Source organism: Ischnura elegans, chromosome 1 (assembly GCF_921293095.1).
Source record: "Ischnura elegans chromosome 1, ioIscEleg1.1, whole genome shotgun sequence".
NCBI lineage: Eukaryota > Metazoa > Arthropoda > Insecta > Odonata > Coenagrionidae > Ischnura > Ischnura elegans.
Window position 1 is genome coordinate 39206965 of NC_060246.1, and position 21484 is coordinate 39228448.

Here is a 21484-nt window from a genome sequence, read left to right on the forward strand (position 1 = left end):
ATATATTTCAGATATAATCAATAGCCCCAAAATTATATAAAAATATATGTTTGCATACCTCGGTGAAAGTTTTTTTTATTATTTTATGACGTGGTTGGCGATATTTAATGCATCAAAGTTCACGAGAATTTTCAAATGCAAGTGAGAAGCGAAAACGCCCGATGATTGGATGGTAGAAAAGTGACGTCATAGTTCAGTACGAGGAGGCACGGCGCACAGTGGGCGGAAATCGAAAAAAGCTGGCCAAAACCCCAATTTTTCACTATTTTTTTTAAATCCAAAAGTAACGTAGTATTGTTCTAGAATGTCTATACTTCCAAATACGTCAACTTTTTAAAATTTATTTATGCTCTTTATATGTGTAATATCGTTCAAAAAGTGATAAAAAATCGCGAGGTTCCAAATCTACGTTTTTTTTTCAAAAATCTCTATGTTTGTTGCCCTGGTGCCTGAACAAAACATAAATATTGTTCTATTGGCGAATACACAACAATAATATGTATCTTTTAGATACTATAACGCTATTCATCGTGGAAAACAACACTTTCCGAATGACCATTATATATTAATTAAAAATTAACTGTTTTTCGTTTAAATTTGAACTAAATCAGAGATAAACTTACTTATCTCCGCTTATCTCCGCGGAGATATTATCATCAACAGTTAGAGAGAGGTTTATTCTATGTAATGGAACGATAAAATCCTGCGCATACTTGCAACTTTTCCACTTTTGCTGAATAATGTAAAATAATGCACGGCGCGTAGAGGAGGGGCGTCGCAGCGCTTGGGACAGGGGGAGTTCTGATTATCCAATTCTTTGGAAAACTAGGATTGTAATCACACTTGCTGTTCATTTTGTATTTTCCACATATTCCCTTTATTTCTTTTTGGGCTATTCCCAGCTCCTGTGTTTTAATCCTTTCCTAGAACTCCGCAGTGTTCAAACTTTGCCCGCGGTTCACCAAGACGGCAATAAATAACCTTTATCACTGTCCCTTGCCGTCTTTTGTCTACAGCGGTAACTGGTTCCTTCATGCAAAAAATTTTAGGGGCACGTGCGAGGAGTATTTGTCATAAACTGCCTTTTCCTAAAATTATTTCCTCAATATTGGTTACTCGTGGAGGAAGACCATTGACGCCTTTTGAGAGAGCAAGTGATAGGCCCAAAAGAAGGAAAACAAAAGAATGTGAGAAGCAGCACTTCGAAAAAGGAATTATGTGTGGCAACTTCAATGCAGTTACATAGCGCAGGAGATGATGCTGCAGGAAAAAATGTTAAATAAGCAACAACAATTACACCAACCAGAACCAAGAGGATGCTTGACAAATGGAGAAGGAAAGAAATAGCTCGAACAGAATTATCGGGGGAAGAGGACCCTTATTGTAGCGGGCCATCTGACAAAGGCGCAGTATATATTAATTCGTGAAACGGCGAGAAATCATGACCACAAAACATACCCAAGTTACGACCTAATCAGTTTGGTAAAAAGTGCAGCATATCCTGAGGGATATCTATTTCTGAGGTAAAATGTGAAGTTAACTTGCAGTCTCCATTAAATCACACAGCCTCAAGGATAATATCTTCACATAAGTTTTTAACGAAAGTCTGCCCCAACAACCCATCCTAATATGTAAATGGGGTTTTGATGGAAGTTCTGGCCATTCCCAGCACAAGCACACATGTGAGAAACCTAATGTAAGATACGAAAGCTAGTTCGCGACCTCTCTTGTACCACTTCACTTGTTAGACACTACATCAGGTAAGCACATTTGGAAATAGTAGTATTAGCACCACGCAACGTTCTCATTCTGGAACGTAAATGATAGAGTTTTTGATGCAGGTGAATCTTTATGGTCTAATCCTCGCCCATCCTTGGCCAGATTTTGTGGACCAATAACTATTCAATGGACCCGAGTAACGAGAGAGGTTTCCGTGGAAGAAGAAAGGTATATTAATGAGCAGATAAAGAATCTTTGACCAATTCAGATCGACAGTATTTTGGTGACTTTAATATTATTGCTTATAGTGATTGATGGAAAGATATGGCATATAAATCGAATAATAATAACTAGTTTTTATCAAGAGTTTACTCTTCAATTTATATCTAAATTCTTTCATAGCTTGGTTTCGTAGGTATGCGATACACTGGCAGAAACTAACAGCATGAAATGCTATCTGTTAGCTGCAAATAAATGAAGCTGTATTAACAGAATATCGTTGTTCCACGGCCAAAATTTATGTTCAAAATTTATTCGGGCTCTATATGCCGCCTAATGTACATTAATGTTTGATTCACGATGCGGCAGTTATTAAGGACGCAATTATTCGTATTGGCCAGCTATCCGAGGAGGCCTTGGAAGCAAGGAATAAAGATATTCAACGATTTAGAGAGCATCGCTCAGGAAAAATATACAGACTAGCCACTAATCACAACCTTTTTCACGGAATACTTCTTACATCCGACCCATATATTTCATCTAAACCAAAAGTTGGTAAAAATACAAATAAGAAGGTATCTGACCTAGTCAGAAAACTTCTATTGACGGAAGAAATTGATTCAGGTGCTAAAGAGGAAGATTCTGGATCATATCTAGATCTTGACTTTTCATATACCTTTTTGATGTTTTTATCGTTCATATTATATGTATTTCATACATAAAAATAAAAACTCATGTATGATAATGCGTTTAATAACTTTAATCCTCCCCATTCTATGTTAATAGAAGTAAGCTCATCCTCGAATCTTTAAGAGTTTACTATATTGTTTGCATGAGAAAGTTATTAAAATTCTAATTTGTATTGCAAATAGAAGACTTACGTCAATATCAAAATATTACACTGATGGAAAAATATTTGGGGTAGATTTCCAGAAATTAGACCATCCCAACGGATGGCGCAAAAACGGCCTCTCCGCCATTTTGTTTTTAGAGCGTCTTCTTTTAGAGATAGAGTCCTAAAAACACTAAAATTGGATTCCTCAGATCAAAAACATCCAGAATCACCACTAATTAGCCATAAATTAGCCAAAAATTCTTCCACAGAGGTTTTGGCCAGCTTTTTTCGATTTCCGCCCACTGTGCGGCGGCGCGGCCATAGTACTTGAATTGAATACATGCGACGGCGTGGTTATGATTCATTTATTGAAGTGCAGACGTATCGGAGTTGTTCATTGTGACTTCAGGGCTATTATTTGATCTATTTCTCCTCCATTGAAAGCGATAGATTGCGTAAAGATGAAGGAATATGGTTATTCTTAGGCTGATCCTAGCAAGCTTCCTGTTACTGATTCCATCATGATAACAGGGTATTTTAGTGAAACTGTAGACTTCGTCGGCGCGGAAAGTCGATGCCGAGAAATGGAAAGGTAGCTGATGTGCATCTGAAATGTTTTATAGTTCATAACAAAGTGAGACTTGCGTATAATATTGGCGAAAGCGTATACTCATGTGAAATGTGTATTCTTTTGGCAGTCCGGTAGAGAGTCTTTTGGTGAACTTATTTCCACCTCGAAGCTATCGATGATACTTTCAACTTAAAAATATCTTGCCTGGAGGGCGACAGGAAGCTCTGAGGAAGCCATACTATTAATGTTTCAATTTAGTAGCGATAATATAGACGAACTTCCAACACAATCTACCATCTTGTGACTCAAAACCCCGAAGCCACTTCCTATTCTGCAGAAAGAATCGGTCAATCGCACTTCGATCAATATAATAAACACAACGTCTTCAGGTGTTAATAAGTTACTTTTGTAATGAAATCCTTCCTAAATTAGCATTAAAATGTGAATGTTTTCCAAACAGAGTCTTTAATACATTTTGGGAGCTTTTCTCACGATATATCTGAAACCTACTCTAAAGGCGAGCTCATCGTCATTGCGATTGGTTGTCACTTAAAAATTCCGTATCGGAAATCCTAGAGGGATGACCTTCGACGATGACCATGATCACCTGCACTCTCACTATCACTGGAACCCGTGGTGAAAATATCATCCCAATCCAATTTCTATTTGGTTTTAACTGGGGAAAGAGCAACATAGAACTGCACAATCTTTGGGCAACTTTGGGTTTGACTTTCCCTCAAACACCCCATTTCCCCTGTGGTGCACATCAGTCCTATCTTTATACGATAGCCTGACAACCTTTAAATGGATCCTTGGTTTATCCTGACAACCAACTAAATGGAAATTGCTGATCCACACGTCTTCCTCTATCTCCACAGTTTCCAAATCAAGGGCCGCGGAACATTCCTCTTGTGACTCAACTTTTTCTGAAAAGCAAACCGGCGTAGAATAAAATCAAAGAATGCTGCGATTCATTTTTTGTGACTACCTCTGGATTCCATTCTTTTTCCATCTACAACTTCCTTTATCTTTCGGGGTAAACTATTGGACAAGATAATGTTTAAATATTTTCATTAATTTATAACAAAATATAAGTTCTAAAAATACCCAAAAGCCATTTTATTATTCCACACTGATGAGTGTAAATTAATGTGGAAGATGAATGCTGTAGACGTAGTAGTTTTCCTTAGGTTGAGTTGCAAAGTTCATGAAGTTGACAAAACGGCTAATTTTTCGGTGCGCGGAGTCATTTATTGCACTGGCCGTGTCTACATTTTTCATTTTTTTTGTAATAAAATAAATCAGAATTTAGGATAAAATTTCCTTTAAAAATGACGTATAGTTCATTATTATAGCATGCAGTGACGCCAGGATATAAATTTGCAAAGTACAGCGGCACATCATTTTGACGCCGACAGTAGAAGAAAACGCTGTCTTCTTGGCTAGCACTCGAATGCATGAGGATCAACGTTGCTCTATATTTTCATATTTCCTCCCTTGATTTTAAACATCATGGGATTTTCTATGTCCTTCCGTAACTGCAATTGAACAAGTGCCATAAATAATTTGAGTCCATCGTAACCATCGAGAAACACCTATCTCGATTTTTGTTGTGAAGTTGAGTTTTAATTATTCTACGGCGGCCGAATTATCGAAAAATCTCAGTTTCAAGTTATTCAGTCAATGAAATATGGAAATATTATTTATCTTAAAGTTATCTTCGCTCACATAGCACACGGGTTTATCACTCCGTTTATTATACTCTTTATTTTTCCGTAACGCTCATCCCGACAGACGGCATGCATCGAGGCTTTTCTTCTAATTTCCTCCGTGGGAATGCAGACGAAAATTTTTTCTGGGGTGTTATTGCACAGAGGAACAATGCACCACTTGTAATTTTTCCTTACTTCACCCATGTTCTCCTTTAAACGCAACGTGGCTCTTCCAAACCTGCAGTTTGGGCTTGGATCTTTGACTCCTACTGAACTATGACGTCACGGCCAAAGATTAATGGGGGCAGTATTTTTTAGCCCGCGAAACTCGGGAGACTTTTGGGAGTAATTTTCTAGTGTATAAACTGAATTTTAAGCGGAAAAAAGTAAATTGCGGTACTAATTGCAAGTGTTTACTGTAGTATATCAGCGTACTGTTTATAAAAAGTATGCAATTTCCCTATTATTTACAGCTATAATTACACCGCCTCCAGTTCGATTAATTCTATCTTTTCGATGAACAATGAAGGATTTTGGAAAGATTTTTCCGTCTAAATCTTCATCTGTTAGTCAACTATTTGTTCCCATAATAACATTTTACTTCGTCCTATGAATTAAATGGTAGAATTCAGGAATTTAATTCCTTAAACTACGGCCATTAATTAGTGTCAAGGTTATTACTTTGAAACTAGTATTATTGCGATTCGGGACTGTTTTTGATTCGCTCCTGTCGAAGAGACTATTTTTAGGCTCTATATCCCTAATTTAGGTTCTGCAGATTTTATTGTTTCACCATACTTTAACCTTGACTGCCTTTGATGTTATGATTCAACTGACGTTTCTCATGCTTAATGTTATAACCTGTATTAACCTGTAAATTGGTAATGCTGATTATGACAGGCTGATTTTTCTTTCTTTCACTCTGTTCTCATTTCTTGAAGAACTTTGAGAACATCTGAATTTACCCTTTTATTTATCAACCCACCATTATATCTACACCCTTCCCTACTTTCTACCCTAAAAAAAGACCTTCAGGGCTCAATATATGCTACACGGTACACAGAACTAAATCTATGGTGCCCACTGATACCTAAACAATTATCACTTTAAAAGGTTTTAGTGCGTCAATTGCGACTGAAATTTTTCTCAATCATATGCACATGATTGCTACAAATTTAATTGACGACACACAATTTTTCTAGGTAAATTCCATAAATCGTAAAACAAAACTAACATTTTATTTTTCCCTAGCCAGTGGAAAAAACATTTATTTTCTGCAGTTTGATACCTCACTTTCTTTCCAATTTATTTGAAAACCAATATTTGTAAATCAAAACAATGCATGACATTTCGCTTACTTGTAACAATATGTAAGGATCAAATAGATATCTAAATTAATGTGAACAAAAATAATGGAGGAAAAAAGGACGAAAAATATACTCCAATGAATTCACACTTCACTTGGGACAATATCTCTCCTGTTATAAAATTCGAAATCTCAGCAGCACTTCGATGTATATTATGTCAGTATCAACATCTGCGGTTGTACACCTCGGTCCTAATCGGTCACTTCTCAGATGGCAATCAGGTGGAGGTCTTCTCCGATTTTTCAATACCTCATTACCCTCCCTGTTGCGTTTCTCCGAGTAGTACACGGTACTTCAATTTTTATCCTTCGCTATGTTTCCGCAACTGTTAAGCCTGCCTCCAACAAGCTGACTACTTGTCCCCCTTTCGCCTGCTGACAAAGGCATCTTAAATCAAGATAGGAACATATCCCTCTCGATCGTAAGAAAAACGCGTTCTGGCAATGTGCTCGTCAGTCCTTCCGGAAAAGCTAAAACTCCTTCAAAATCAACTGCATTCAAATACGTGGGTAGTGATTTTTGCCGTATCGTTGAGATAGGCGAAGGAAAATTCAGAGAAGCGTTCCCATTGTGCGCACATGATGCCGTCGAATGCGCCTCAATTCTACGGAGTTCATCGCGAATCATGCTCTGGGTTGCGGGAGACTCAGTAGTCGGTCGCGTATTTGGACGACGGAGATAGGAAATGGTTTGCCTTGTTTGAATTTCCCTCACTGACCAAAGAATAGCAACCTTCTGGAAAGGAAACCCACTATTCCGCGGAGCGAAAGTGGCGGCACAAACTTTGTTGGGATACTTTTTTCCCCCATAGTACATGATTCAATCGTAATACCACTCTCAGACGAAACGATTTTCCGCGGGCGCAGTCCACGGCACGGCACATGGCGTTGCAGAGAATCGTCTCGTCAGAAAGCCGCCTGAATTTCATGTGAACGGCGGCCGGCGAAAGGTCGTTTCGTCTATAAGCGGCCTCAATGTAGCGTAGACTATATTGCGTTCAACGGACCGCACCCCCCGTAGACGGTGCATCGCCGGGCCGGATTAAAATGGGCGCCGTGCCATTAACGGCGCGATTCGACTCGTTTGAAGATATCCATAGTCATAGAGAAAACGTCACCGTGATGTGGACGGTGGGAGACGAAACGTCAGCTTGTTTGAAAGCGGCCTACGTGGCCGCGGCCATGGAAGAAGGAGGAGATAATATCCTCCTCCTTCTTCCATGGCGAGAGCGATAAACTGACGAACCCTTAAATGCGCGAGTTAGCAAGCAACTCTCAAAAGAAAAAAAAAACATGGACGCCATGCAATCGGAAAGTAATATATGCGTTTTTTTCACTTTTTGGCCACAAATACGCTGCAGACCATTTCGGCTTTGGGCGCCAAATTCAAATCCTCGCCACAGTTCCGAGCCGGTTGCAAAGTACAGACTTTATGCGATCGGTTCTTGATACCGGTTTTCAAATAGAACTTGAAGTGACGGGGTATTTTTTTATCGGCAACGGTGGAAAATATCGCGCCAAATTCGCAGAAAAAGTTCTTAAACGCGAAATTTCGCGGAACCAAGTGAATTTCGCGCAGCCTTGGAAATTTCTCGTTATAATTCGCGTTTCGCGAAACTTCGGTGCCCCTATTAATGTAGCATAAAAAACATGCAAACTAAGAACATAATTTCAGGACACCAATGAAGTCATTGAAATTGAGAGCTGGCTTGCAAAGGATATGTATTAGCAACAACAAAGTTTCTTTCCATAGGATATAAAAATAAGTAGACATAATCAATAGGATGGAACAGATGGCAAAAGTTTATCAAGCAGTTAATAAATCAAGCACCACATTCTAAAAGCACTTGTAAGCCATTACCATCGTAAAAACTCCCATACTCATAAAAAATCCCCCGACCCTCAACCCTTTCCTTGCGCAAATCTTTCAATGGCATTACTCCCACTTCTTAATTCTTTATCACCTCTAAGTAAGTAAGTTAATACAAATACGAATGAGGGAATAAAACTTTAGGAATGCCTTTTTTGGGGAGAATGGGCAGCTTAGATGCTATGCTATCCTGATCTAAGCATCCCAAGTTCAAATCCTAGGTGACTTTGGACACTCACAAACCAAACTCGAGGCCGATGAACCCTTTAGGTACAAGCTATCCTAGAGATTGGAAACTGCCCCTACTACCAGCACAACAGACTACACGTTAAAGTATTTTACTTGGTTAAATGTGCCAATATACATAATATGTAAATGTTTTCTTTAGACAGACTCGAGGTTACCTCACAATAATCCATGATATCTAAGAAGCTACAGAGGAAGTCCGGTTTAGCGAGTACGGCATTTTACAAGAATCCTGTTTTAGCGAGTAATAGTCTTTGTGCTGCCAAGTGGCTTTTACAAGTAAAATAAATCGGATATAGCTAGGTCAAAAAATTCCTCCCACTGTGTACGCTAGGTATTATGACCGATATTTCTCGAGGCCGATGCACTGCTGAGGACGCATTAACTATTATGTTTTGTATAATCTGTTTATTAAACTAAAAATCCAAGGTGTGTGTCAGATCTACAACACTTAAAGCCAGTTATTTCCGGGCATTTATGTGGTTGATGGCCTTCAGTCTGCGTGCTCCCATGCTACATTATTCTTTTGTTAGGCCCAGTTATCAGTGGGAGGGGAATAGGAGGAAGATGACAGTGGGAGATGGAGTAAGTTCCCCTCATCCTCTTTGGCTGGCTTCGTCGCTAATAGGCTACATCTTAAGTGCGGGAACTTACATTGTAGTGAAACCCCTCCATCTTTGCACGTGTTAGGTATGGAAGTGGAAGGTGCAGCATTATCCTAGTTAGATCGACACCCTTACATTGACTTTAGACTTGTGGAAAGCCAGAGCAACATTTTCTGTTGCTGCATGCTATCCGGCTATATACATTTTGATACTTCATTTATGCATAGGAATGTAATTTGATCAAGACATTGTCAGCTATTGCCATGTAGGAAAATCACAGTTATTACCAAGATGGTACAATAACAGTCAACTTTAGGTTAGTGAGCGATGACTCAGCACTGCCGAGTAAACAACTGTAAAAAATTTTTGTAAAAGCAGGATTACCGAGCTGATAGCAGAAATCCTCTGCTTAGCGACCAATCATTGCGAATCTTCATTATATTTTCTTCATACTCTCCAAAATTCTGTACGAGTCAAAGTTTCACATCATATCAGCAAAACTGTGACACACATCCACATTATCTCTTTAATTTACCATGCGAGCAAAATTAAAAAATTCTGATTCCTACACCAGATCCTTGGAATCTCTTGGCAATGATTTAAAGTTCCCTCATACATACTCCTACGTCCAAAATAATATTCCTCTCTGAATTTTGAAATGCAGCATACACATCCCCACTAACTCAATACCATGGGGTACTTTTATTGCAGGTATGTAAACTGCCAAGGGTTATATTTTTCAGAGGAACTCAAGATTTTGCAAATTAAGTACAATATTTATATCATCCCAATCGGTCTCCAAAAAACTCTCAGACTATAGAGGAGTGAACTCAATGCACCCGATCTTTCGGCCATGATTCAAGGCAGAGGGCTGATGGGGCCTCAACATTCAGCAGATGACAGCAATTGAAAAACTTCTACCATCCCGTCGATTGGATACGCCCAATCACACGGCAACGGAGAGATGGGGTGTGGGTAGAGGGGGGGAGTTTACACTGTCTCAGTAGTGTCAAGTGGTTTGTACAAGTGCATCATGTATGGGAAACGTAAATCTTTGGAACTTAAAACCAAGATTAAAATTATAGACGAGTGTGGAAGTAGCAAGACTTCAAAGACTGATATCGGAAGGTGGTTTGGTGTCTTGTCAACTACGTTATTCACAAGATTTACGAACAAAGATAAAATTTGTGTGGCAGTGACCAAACCAGGAACACCTAGCAGCCAAAAATATTTGCGGCAAGGGGAACATTCTCAAATGGAATCTCCACTATTCGAGTAGTTTTGTCAACAAAGGTCTGCAGGACTGCCAAGAAATGGTGCGATGTTAAAGATGAAAGCTGACTACATTGCCAATGGGGAGAAATATCTTTGACCACTGAATCATGCGATATTTCAGTGAACCTTTCCAACAATTTTTCCAACTGACTGATGTATTGGTTAAACATTCGAAAAATCTACCAAACTCACATTGTCGGCAGGATGTATTCACAAAATTATCCAAAAACTTCCACTGCATACCAAAAATATTGATTCGCACTAGTTACATGGTTTTTACAGCTTTCTTCGGCGATCAAAAAATATAATTACGGGAATAAAATCACTGAAACTGGGGGAATTAATAATTAATGAAATTAAAAATCCCTGTTTCCTTCCTTAAATATGTTGATACTCAACTACATTGTGCCTGATAATGACTCTTTACCAGTTCAACTTCGTTAAATACCACGGAAACAAAAGAAAAACTGTAAATACGACCGATTATGACACTTTGGAGGGCTTATTCAATACCTTCGGATGCTACGAGTGCTCGGTTTAGCAAGTAATTTCTGAGGGACTATGCGCACTCGTTAAACCTGTACTTTGAAAATTATATGGCCAATACAAAGTCACTGAACATTTTTGAAAAATCAGCAAAGAACATTTCACACTATATAAAACATTTAATGAAATAGGGTTACAATCATTTAAAACATCGAACTTACTTGCTTGAAAAGTTGCGATAGTAGATAAATTACTCCTACTTCAACTCTGGTCAAAATTGGAAAGGCTTTCAAAATCAAAAGATTTCCATTGTCCTTAACTCCTTGGAGAGCAAATAATAATTCTTTGATGCCAGAACCAAAACTGCCACTGCTCATCATGTCACGCCATACGAAACTGGGAGTTGCACTATCAGAGAAAATTTTAAGGATACTATTTCTTTCAAAAATTTCTGATTGTTTTTCTACACATGGGTCATGATCATGATAACTCATATTTCCATCAGATTCTGAAACACTCTGGCTTATCTGAAACAAAATGCATTACCATAAGTATAAATACTGATAAATATCAATGCAAAATTTTAAAAATTAAAAGGAATCATCAGATGATTCATTGATATAATTTAGTGAGTTGATAATGAAACTTCAAGGAATCATAAGATTATAATCTATATGCAGAGCATGAATGACATATTATATGTATATGGGAGAATTTCTACTAAGTAGATAATCTCTGTTACAAAAAGTGATAGAGAAATTCCCTACACAGATTAAAATTCAGCATTTAAACATGAGCAATAAATTATGATGAAATCTATTAAAATCTTTGACTCATTTAACCAGTGTCATTGGTTAAAAAATCATATGGTTGAAAAAAAATGATTCCAATCTATGAAGAAAAAAATCTGCATCATTCTAGGAATCTCACAGAATGTCCTTTGAAAAGGCAACTGGTATACATATTCTGAGAACATCCTCAGTCCTAAGTATTATCGCTAGTTGAGAGTTGCTTTCTTGCCAAATTTGAACAAGTTTAGGGAACTTTGCTCCCTAGATGACAGAGATATTAGTCTCAAATTTAAAAACTGCCATTGTATCACTTGAAATGATGGAAGTTTTATCCTAAGGAATGAGATTTATAGCACAAAATTGCATACAAAATTATCATAACTGCCACAAACAAGTGGTATAAGTACATAGGTATTCACAACAGTATGTATTAACGTTTGTCACTTACAGCATTCATACTGGCTTGAGCACTGAAGATAATCCCAGGATTATTTCTTACAGAAGCACACCTTTTTCCTCCATTATCTTCCCTTTCTTGTTGAAATTCATCAGTGACCAACTTCATACTAGGGATCACTTGTGCGCTTACTTTATGTGCATCCAATTCATTACTTTCTTCTAAAGTAGTCTGCTGTTGATTCATGATTGCGTTTGTCTCTCTCAGGTGTCTCAAAAGAGAAACACATTGCTCGTAAAGGTGTAGAAGCCAAAAATGGCAAAACTTGGAGATTTGGATTTTCTTCAAAGGTGCACCAACAAGGACATACTCAAGAGTGAGTTCAGAATTCAGCTGTGTCACCTGCAATGAGATGTTCCACAGACATTTGTCATTATTACAGTAAAACCTCTTCACATCGCAATTGAGATAACTAAAATTTGGGTAATTTGATCTATGGAGGTTCACTGTAGAGAGGTTTTAATGATAGGCACCATTTTTTCATATCCTTCAGAAATGAAAGGCAGTACTGTCTTTTAAACCATTATATTTATGTATTTAAACAAACATGCATGCATTAGTGAACATGTATTTATTATTAAATAATTACAGAAAGCGAGCGCTATCACATGATTTTTACCATTTTTCAAGAGAAAACAATGTGATCTCTCTTAATTCAACAGTCACTTAAAATTATTAGGATAGCTGGATACCTTTTTCTCTTATTTACTGTTAGGTATACTCTCATATGGAACTAAATGACTAAATCTAATGGTTGACGTGCAAATTACAGCACATTATAGGTGTATAAGAAAAAAAATAGGGGTGAAACATTTATTACTGAAAATGTCATTCCATGTACGTAATCACAACTGCATTAATGGTCTCTCGTTTGCTCGGTACCATTTGCGGAGGTAGTTTGGCCGTCTTGGGGGTATATCCTTGGTATGATAAGTAGAGTTATGATATAAAGAGGTTCACTACAAAGAGGTTTGCCTATAAATTTACATGTAAATCTGATGGGACCGTAGGGGTGGTATGAAGTATGGAGGTTTACGATGTAAAGAGGTTCACTACATAGAGGTTTTACTGTATTACCTTAAGCAGATGAGATAGCATTGAGGTAATAACGGTAACTATGAACCTCCCAATAGAAATTAGGAAATATCTGAGCCAATGAGGACATTACAGTACACCCTAGCATCAGGAGATTCCCATTTATGACAACAACATTACAAAGAAGCAAATTAATGGTACAAACCAAAAGGGTAGCAAAACGTAAGATAAAGATAGGATCAAATATAAAATTTTGAAACTGTAAATTTTTAAAACCGAGCCCCAGCCCCAATGGCATTTCCATCGGTATCCAGAAATACTGCAGGATCAAGAATCACAAATATTTGCCAAATCCACAATACTAAAGAACATGAAAAGTATCATGGGTACTACAGATTCTTCAAAAGGACAATTAAGCTGAGTTAAGTGTAGAGGTGCTCCAGTCAGTAAAGAATTCATTTCAAATATCCTTATGACTGAGAAGCCGGCCCAAGATTTTTGTGGGGTGAGAGCTAAGGGCACATGACTAAATTAGAACCAACCGAAATGCTAAGGGAGAAGCCTATTCTCCGGGAACTTTGATCCTTTTCAGACCTCCGTGGTGTAAGCTTAATGCATAAGTTAGCTGTATTGCCAATTGGGAAAAGGGTTTTTGACACAGTTTTTTGTTTTGCTGCACTGACATAGACATTTGAGAAAACATGGCAATGCCAGTGTCTCTTTTCTCCTCATCCTACATCCCCCGTGTTGTAGGTCCTCCCTCCTACCACGACGCACTTTCTGTACAACGATCTACTGAGATACTTTTTCTGATCAACAGCTAAATCCACTTGAAGCAATGCCGATGACACCTAACCATATTCAAAATGAAAATGCTGGCTTGCTTGAATTATTTTTTTTCTTAAAATTCATACCGGACAAACTGAGCGATGAATCATATGAAAAAATTAATCATTCTTTTTACCTTCCTGCCATTTTGGTGACTCTCGAACTGCCGCCCCTCTCCCATTGGCTTCGAATCGCCAAGCCGTGACATGAATGCCTTTGCTTTGCATTCATTTTGTGAAGACAGCAATACATACGCTTGAAATCAGTCATTGATTTGATATTTTATTCTTAAATAGCTCTTGGTGCTTTTTCAATGAGTAATTATGACCCATGAATCACAGTATAGATGGAGAGCTCTATGAATAAAATTCTTATGATGCAAGCCATATTTCCATAAAATAAAATTTCAGGATGGATTTCATGTTCATGTGTCGGCAAACCATTCGCTTTATTTCTTAATAAACTGATGGAACCTTTAAGATTTTTAGGATTTTGTTTGAAAAGGCTAATGGGTGTCCACATTAATTTAGGGCACCCTTTCTTTGGCACCAAACATACAGCTTTGCAAAATCAACATTTAACAAGGAGATTAAGCAATTTGACTATAAACAGTAAAAATGAAAGGGTGAACAAAACTACAACAATATACAGGTACTTAAGTATAGGTGAGCAGCCAATGCTGTGAGTTATACTTTAGATTGATGGTTAAAAGGATATTTACCTTACATGATCGCCCCTCATAATGTGAAGATAGTTTATTCTCTCCATGAACAAATGGAATATATTCCTTGAGAACCACATCGCATTCATGCAGTGCTCTGAATAATGTTTGCCAAAGTTCAAGACTGCCACACTCCTGTTGCTTATGCTTAATCTTCTGATTGAAGGAACACTGTCCTGCAGAGTCATATAAACTATGGAGTTGTTTAATGGTATTCATCTGTAAAACAATAAGTCACTTACATCTCACTATAAAGATAAATTACATGCATCCATTAATTCAAGCAAATCCTTAACCCTTTCGCACCGCAGATCGGGTGGAGCCGACAGGCATTTTCATACGCAGAACACCTGATGTTGGGTATAGCTGTCGCAGATTTTTCAATGCAAACGACCGGATGTCGGCTCTGGCCGACGTGAGGGAAGGGAAGTGACAGCTGAGGTGGCAATTGGCTGATGCATTCAGGCCCTGCCGGAGACCCAGAATAGCGAATCTTTAGGGCCACCCCTCGGCAATTAAACCCAACCCTCCCACTCATTTATGATCATCCTCACCGCAACAATCTGTTGCGAAGTGGTTATATTGTCAATAGTTTTTTCAATGAGATATTTTATTGCATACTACAATTTTTTATACTTTGAAATGAATTCTTCGTTTTGTTCTGTGCGTAACCAATTTTTAAACAAAATTTTAGCATTAAAAATAACGGACTTCTGGACTTATTCTTAGTACCTTGTGTTCACTAACTTTTTGTTGTTAATGCTAGAAACCTGTTTAAAATTCCACAATGCTTGAAAAATGTTAGTAATTCTATTAGAAGATAGTATCAGCAAATACTCGAATACCTCAAATACTAGAAAGTATTCGCTATTCGAGGTCTCGAATAATTATGCTACAGGTACTCTCTCGAATACTTCGAGTACTTTGAATTTCATGCCGTACACTGTCGCACACTGTCGTTGGTAGTTGACTCGGAAAATAAGAGAATAATAGAATCGTGTTTCACCCTTCCCTCTTTCTCCCCCACTGACTTTTTTCTGCCTACCTGCTTCGAAGTTCCCCACTTCTGGAGGTCAACAGCTGCATGAGTACCATGGGATAGTTACATTAGACCATTTCCCAAGATCCACCATCCCCCTCCATTCAGCACTAGCCCCCCCTCTGAGGCTTTCCTCTTCTCTGAAATAAAAAAAGGCCCCAGCTTGCGCACGGATCATATTACGAAGACCTTAGCTTCGAAAAAAATATCAAGTTACAGGAGAACAATAGAAAGGTGTTTCGTGCCCCCTTTTTCCCACCCACTGACCTTTTTCTGCCTACTTGCTTCAAAGTTCCCAGTTTCTGGAGGTCAACTGTTGCATGAATCACCTATTAGCCCAAAAGGTGTCTAACAATGACTTTCGACAATTGATGTTACACCTTTATTGGATTGAAATATTAGTAATGTGTGCGTAATTTAAAAAAGAATAAGACCAAACGCAACGCATTTCTGACTTTATTTAAGCATTTTACGTGAGGAAATAAATGTCAAAATATGACAGAGACTTAGCATTCTGGTGAGACTCGATATCAGCAGCAGAGCTTCTCGGAGGTTGATGAGGTATTTTTTCCAAAAACATACATCAAGCTACAATCTATGAGTCTTATTTAAAAATGTATCTTTATTTAAAAATCTTCCCCAGGAGATGAAACTGCCACAGGGAGAAACTCAGTGCCGTGGGATAGCAACATTAGGGCATTTCCCACAATCCGCTATCCCCCTCCATTCATTACTCGCCTCACCCACTCTGACGCTTAACTCTTCTCCAAAATCAAACAAAAGGTCTCAGCTCGTGCAGGGATCGTATTACGAAGACCTTAGCTTCAAAAAAAAAAATCAAGTTACACAAGAACAATAAAAACCTGTTTCAAACCCTCCCGCTTTTCTCACCCACTGACTTTTTCTGCCTACCTGCTTCGAAGTTCCCCATTACTGAAGGTCAACTGCTGCATGAGTCATCTCTTAGCCCAAAAGGTGTCTAGCAATGACTTTCTGCAATTGGTATTACACCTTTATTGGATTGAAATATTAGTAATGTGCGTGTAATTTAAAAAAGAATATGACTAAACACGACTTATTTCTGACTTTATTTAAGCATTTTACACAAGAAAATAAATGTCGGAAAGACGAAGAAATACGACGGAGACTTAGCATTCTGGCGAGACTCGATATAAGCAGCAGAGCTTCTCGGAAGTTGATGCGGTATTTTTTCCCGAAAACATATCAAGTTACAATTTATGAGTTGTGCTATAAATCTCTATTGTTACAGTCACAGACGAAGGGATATTTTCTCAGGACATTTGGTTTCTCCCTCAAAGCAATTCGAATTCATCTTCTTATCTCGTGACAACTTCCAAAGATGGACTGAAAATGATTTAAGAAAATCCGGTGAAGAAGCGCGTGTATTTTGCAAAACGCCTCAGATTGTCCGCTAGCACTTGACAACAGGAGTGAGGGGTAAAGCGAGCTACCTGTTGAAAATAAGAAGTTGGATGAAGCCGAGTATCAGATGGGCATGCCGCTGAAATGGCGTTTGGTATATAAGAATGTATACATCAGACAGAAATCCATCGCAGCAGTGTAAATGCCGAGACAGCATGCAATCATTTTTCGCGAGGTGGTGGGTCCCCTTAGAATATTTGAAAGAGATGTTAGTTGAATCAACTATTTGCCCAACTGTTTCCATAAAATTAAAACATTCCATTAATCAGCTAAATTCCTGTTCGAATCCTTTAAAGGAAATCAAAATTACTCCCCAAAATCTTGTGTTTCCTGCTGCATAGGCAACCCAGCCAAACATTCCCGCATTCATCGTTTAGTATTCGAGGTATTCAAATATTCGAGCAATGATTTAATATTTGAATTCGATATTCGAGTTCGAGAAATCTGCTATTCGACCCATCTCTAATAAATACAAAACTTATGTTAGCAGTTGCAAGGAGATAATAATGCCCATCAAAGATTGACAGATTGAATCTATCTCCATAGGAAAAAATATATTTTATTACACTTGAGGACCTCAAATCCAGAATCCAGAAACCTGGAAAACCAGAAATCTGGAACGTTTGAAAAATCCTCTGCATAGTGATTTGAATTGCCACCTCGTGGCACCACTCTCTGAGCCTTGTTCTGGACGAGTAGAAAGTTAGCACAAGCTATGAACATACGCTAACAACCTAGGCAGGGACAAGTAGGGATCTCAAATATCAAGCACAAGAGCCTGAACGCATTTATAAATCGATTAATTAACAAAATATATCATGAAGACCAGAAATCCAGAAAAACCGGAAATCCAGAAACCCTTTGGTCTCAAGCTTTCCAGATTTGAGGTCCTCAACTGAATATGGTTTAATCGGTACAATAGAAAGGGAGTAGAATCAAAGGAACTTATCATTACCTTAAAAATCTTTAAGTAGCACTTCAATATAAATTTATTGAATAATCAATCCATATGATAGAGGTAGAATCGTGAATCCAGGCGGGACTAGACCACATATCCTTACCGGCCTTAGTTGTGGGCACCCCTCCAACATCTTTGCTTCGCAAGGAATTGGCTTTGGATTATATCTGGAGAAAAATTCTTTGGTAACATCAGACTTGAACTTGTTATTCCAGTGGTAGTTGGAAGTCACTCTCCCTTTTTGTTTGGGCCTTTTACCACTCCAGTAAAATGTTTGAATATTTCTTTCAATCACATTAATCTAGAAATGAAATTCGATAAACAACGTAATATTTCCAAGACAGCAGGCCGGCAGTATTTTCACAGATTTTCCCTGAATCCAAGTTTTTGAAAACCAAAAATACAACACAGAATAGACATCAAAAATATAATTCATTCATTGGATGAAGAAATTACACAGCATATTTCCTTCAAGACCAATTGATCCACATTATTCAATACATCAAGCACAATAAAACTTGCCAATTTGAAACTCAAGAGAATGAAAATACATATTTAAGTTGCCAAGGTTCCACCAGCCCTTAAAAAATAAAGGAAAATTTTCTCAGAAATTGAGACAAAGTGAGTTCAGAGTTTAAGTTTACCATCACAAGGCTAAAAATGCACCCAAACCAGATGATGTTAAGATGAAAATTCTCTTAAAGTTAGTTCATTATATTCAAGTCCAATACAATAGGAAGTTCTTATTAGATGAAATTAGATAAAGAGCATAACTAAATATTGACTTTTACTACTTACAGACACAAATGCACAGATGGCAATCCACCAAATAGTAATTGATTATGTGAGGAAATACAATGTAGCATGAGTGAAATTTAGGAAACATCATTGGTTGACTGGCAGACATTAAAATGGCTTCATAATTGTCTTGTAATTAATTTTACTAGCTTCATGCCACGTCTTATGTCAATTTCACCCAATTTTTGCTGATACAATCGATTAAAATGAATAGCATGCATCATTAATGCACAATTATAAAGTTACTACAAAACATGCACCTTTAGGTATATATGTACATATAAATTTTTACTCTTTTTAAGTTCAATCTAGCTGAAAGAGATGAAAGCTGTGACAGAAAAATGCTGTTTGGTGAAAAGCTGGTCAGCAAATAAGACAAAATAAAATGGTCCTTGCATGAAAGCACAGAGAGGTGGGAGAAGAGTGTGTTCTCACATGATAGGGAATGTCTTGTGGAATTTTGAGAACAACTCACTGCCACCCTATGCCTTGTAATATAATACATCAAGGAAACCTATAGATATCTTCACTCGGTCTATTCGTTGCCATATCTATAAAACAATATGTACATGTATCTCTTCTACCATTTCTTTTTTTGAGATGGCTGATTCTCTCCTCATAGTCCCCTTTAGAGTTTCTACATTTCATTTTCTCACCTTCCTAACTTTCATAAGTCTTTTGAATCTAACGTTGTATTTCATGAGCACGAGGTGGTGGTCTGAATCCGCATCCTCTGCAGGGAAGCTGCGCAAGCATTTCACACTATTCCTAAACCTCTGTCTTACCATGATGTAGTCTATTTGATAGCTCCCCATTTCCCCTGGACTTTTCCATGTGTACCTTCACCCTTTATCATTATTGAACCACGAGTTTGAGATGAATAACTTGTTTCTCCTGCAAAATTCAGCTGCTTTATCTCCCCTGTTGTTCCACATTACTACTCCAAATTCTCCTACTTTGTCTCCATCTCTCTCTTCCTCGACTCAAGCGTATGATTACTCTCAATGATTACTAGAGGGCATGTAAACTTGAACACTGCAAGGTTGGTGGCTCATTGGCATCTGTATGAAGAATTTACAGAGCTAGCTGAAAATGTCTGTCTGTCTTCAGGAAATTAGAGGAGTAGAAACTGTAACCTTTTTTTAAATCCTGCATTGCCAAACCTTAAGGAGTTTCCTCTTAAGAAGGGGAAGATATTGAGAATGCAACAGTAATACAACATGCTTGTATGCAATAGTTAGGAGCTCTGAAACATGCTGGCCAAGGCAATAAAAGTAATAAAAAATTATTATTACATCAATTGCCTGAAAGGTTATCCAAGGAAGGTTTAATTTCAGTAAAAAAAATAATTAGGTATTCCAATTTTCAAATTTCATCTGCTAAGACCTCCACCTCAATTCATTGATGATCGAATAACCATAAAAACTGTCTAAATTATGAGTGCAGCATCTAATCAGTCCTTACTTCGATTTGATATGTATACCTTGACATTCTGGTACCTAAGTGGGGCAAAAATTGCTCCACTAGGGTACCAGAATGAATGTGCATTCAAGCAGTTTCTATGCTAAGAATAGAAAGTAGGTAAGATAGCTTATAAACATGGAAAAGATTTTATCTGAAAAAAAAAAACAAACACCAGAGATGACAATTTAAATTAACCAAGATATTTACCTGGAAGTTCATGAATACTTCTGCACAATTCACCACTTGATCCAAAAATGATTTTGGTATTGAATTCAAAGAAAACATGGGAGCTTCATTAAATTTGTTTCCTGAAATCAAAACATAATACATTCAAATTAAGCAAATTAGCACAATAAAACTAAAAATGCAGCAATTCAAAAGCAGAGCTTAAAAAAAAGCATAACCAACAGTTGACTGAGAAAATATTTCCAAAATATGAAAATCTCAGAAGTTCTAGTACCCTAGGAGTCCAAAATAGCCCCTCAGTGGTGTTTAGATCAAGGTTAATTTATCCCTAAGGCAAGATTGCTTGAGTGAAAAAGGTGATCAAAATTAGAAGAATTTTTCAGGATATTTTACCCAACCCTTAAATAAATATTTTTCCGACCATATTTTGGGCCACCTTGCAATTTGCTCTGAGAAAATTGCTGTGAGAGTAGGTTCTTTCCATCAACTCTATGTTGCTATTCACCTATTTGTTGACTCAAATCTCTAAGAGGTGAGCTTGACTGGCAGAACAAGAACAAACTGCTACCCGCTGATGATTTGCCTTGAAGTTGATCTTCGGAAGGGCAACGTGGAGAAAGATACGTTAAAGATGACTAAGAAGAGCCTGATTGGCAGGCCAGGAATTTGGAAAATGGCTTTACCATCCTTGGCTAGCGAAATAAATAAACAGCATTGACCTTACTGGCAATCAGCCTCAGTTATGACGAAAATGAGAGAGTTTCTCGCCAAAATATTACCTTCAACAGCCTCACCCATGAAAAAACCTTAGAATATTTGGCAAACTTTTATACTTCATCTCTTCGCATGGAATCATGATA

General features: G+C 37.7%; 2 protein-coding genes across 2 annotated transcripts in view; one reads left to right on the forward strand and one right to left on the reverse strand.

Moving 5' to 3' along the window:
- The window catches only part of LOC124159108 (cap-specific mRNA (nucleoside-2'-O-)-methyltransferase 2), a 45850-nt gene that overhangs the window by 12293 nt on the left and 12073 nt on the right, over nucleotides 1-21484 (reverse strand). Inside the window, exons 8-12 of the mRNA XM_046534663.1 lie at nucleotides 20646-20746; nucleotides 18280-18477; nucleotides 14737-14955; nucleotides 12144-12494; nucleotides 11126-11431 (exon numbers count right to left, since the gene is read on the reverse strand). Of these exons, the coding sequence (XP_046390619.1) occupies nucleotides 11126-11431; nucleotides 12144-12494; nucleotides 14737-14955; nucleotides 18280-18477; nucleotides 20646-20746 (1175 nt within the window). The remainder of the gene's footprint in view (nucleotides 1-11125; nucleotides 11432-12143; nucleotides 12495-14736; nucleotides 14956-18279; nucleotides 18478-20645; nucleotides 20747-21484) is intronic.
- Nucleotides 1-21484, forward strand: part of LOC124159114 (dipeptidyl peptidase 1-like) — a 48931-nt gene that overhangs the window by 1975 nt on the left and 25472 nt on the right. The window lies entirely within an intron of this gene.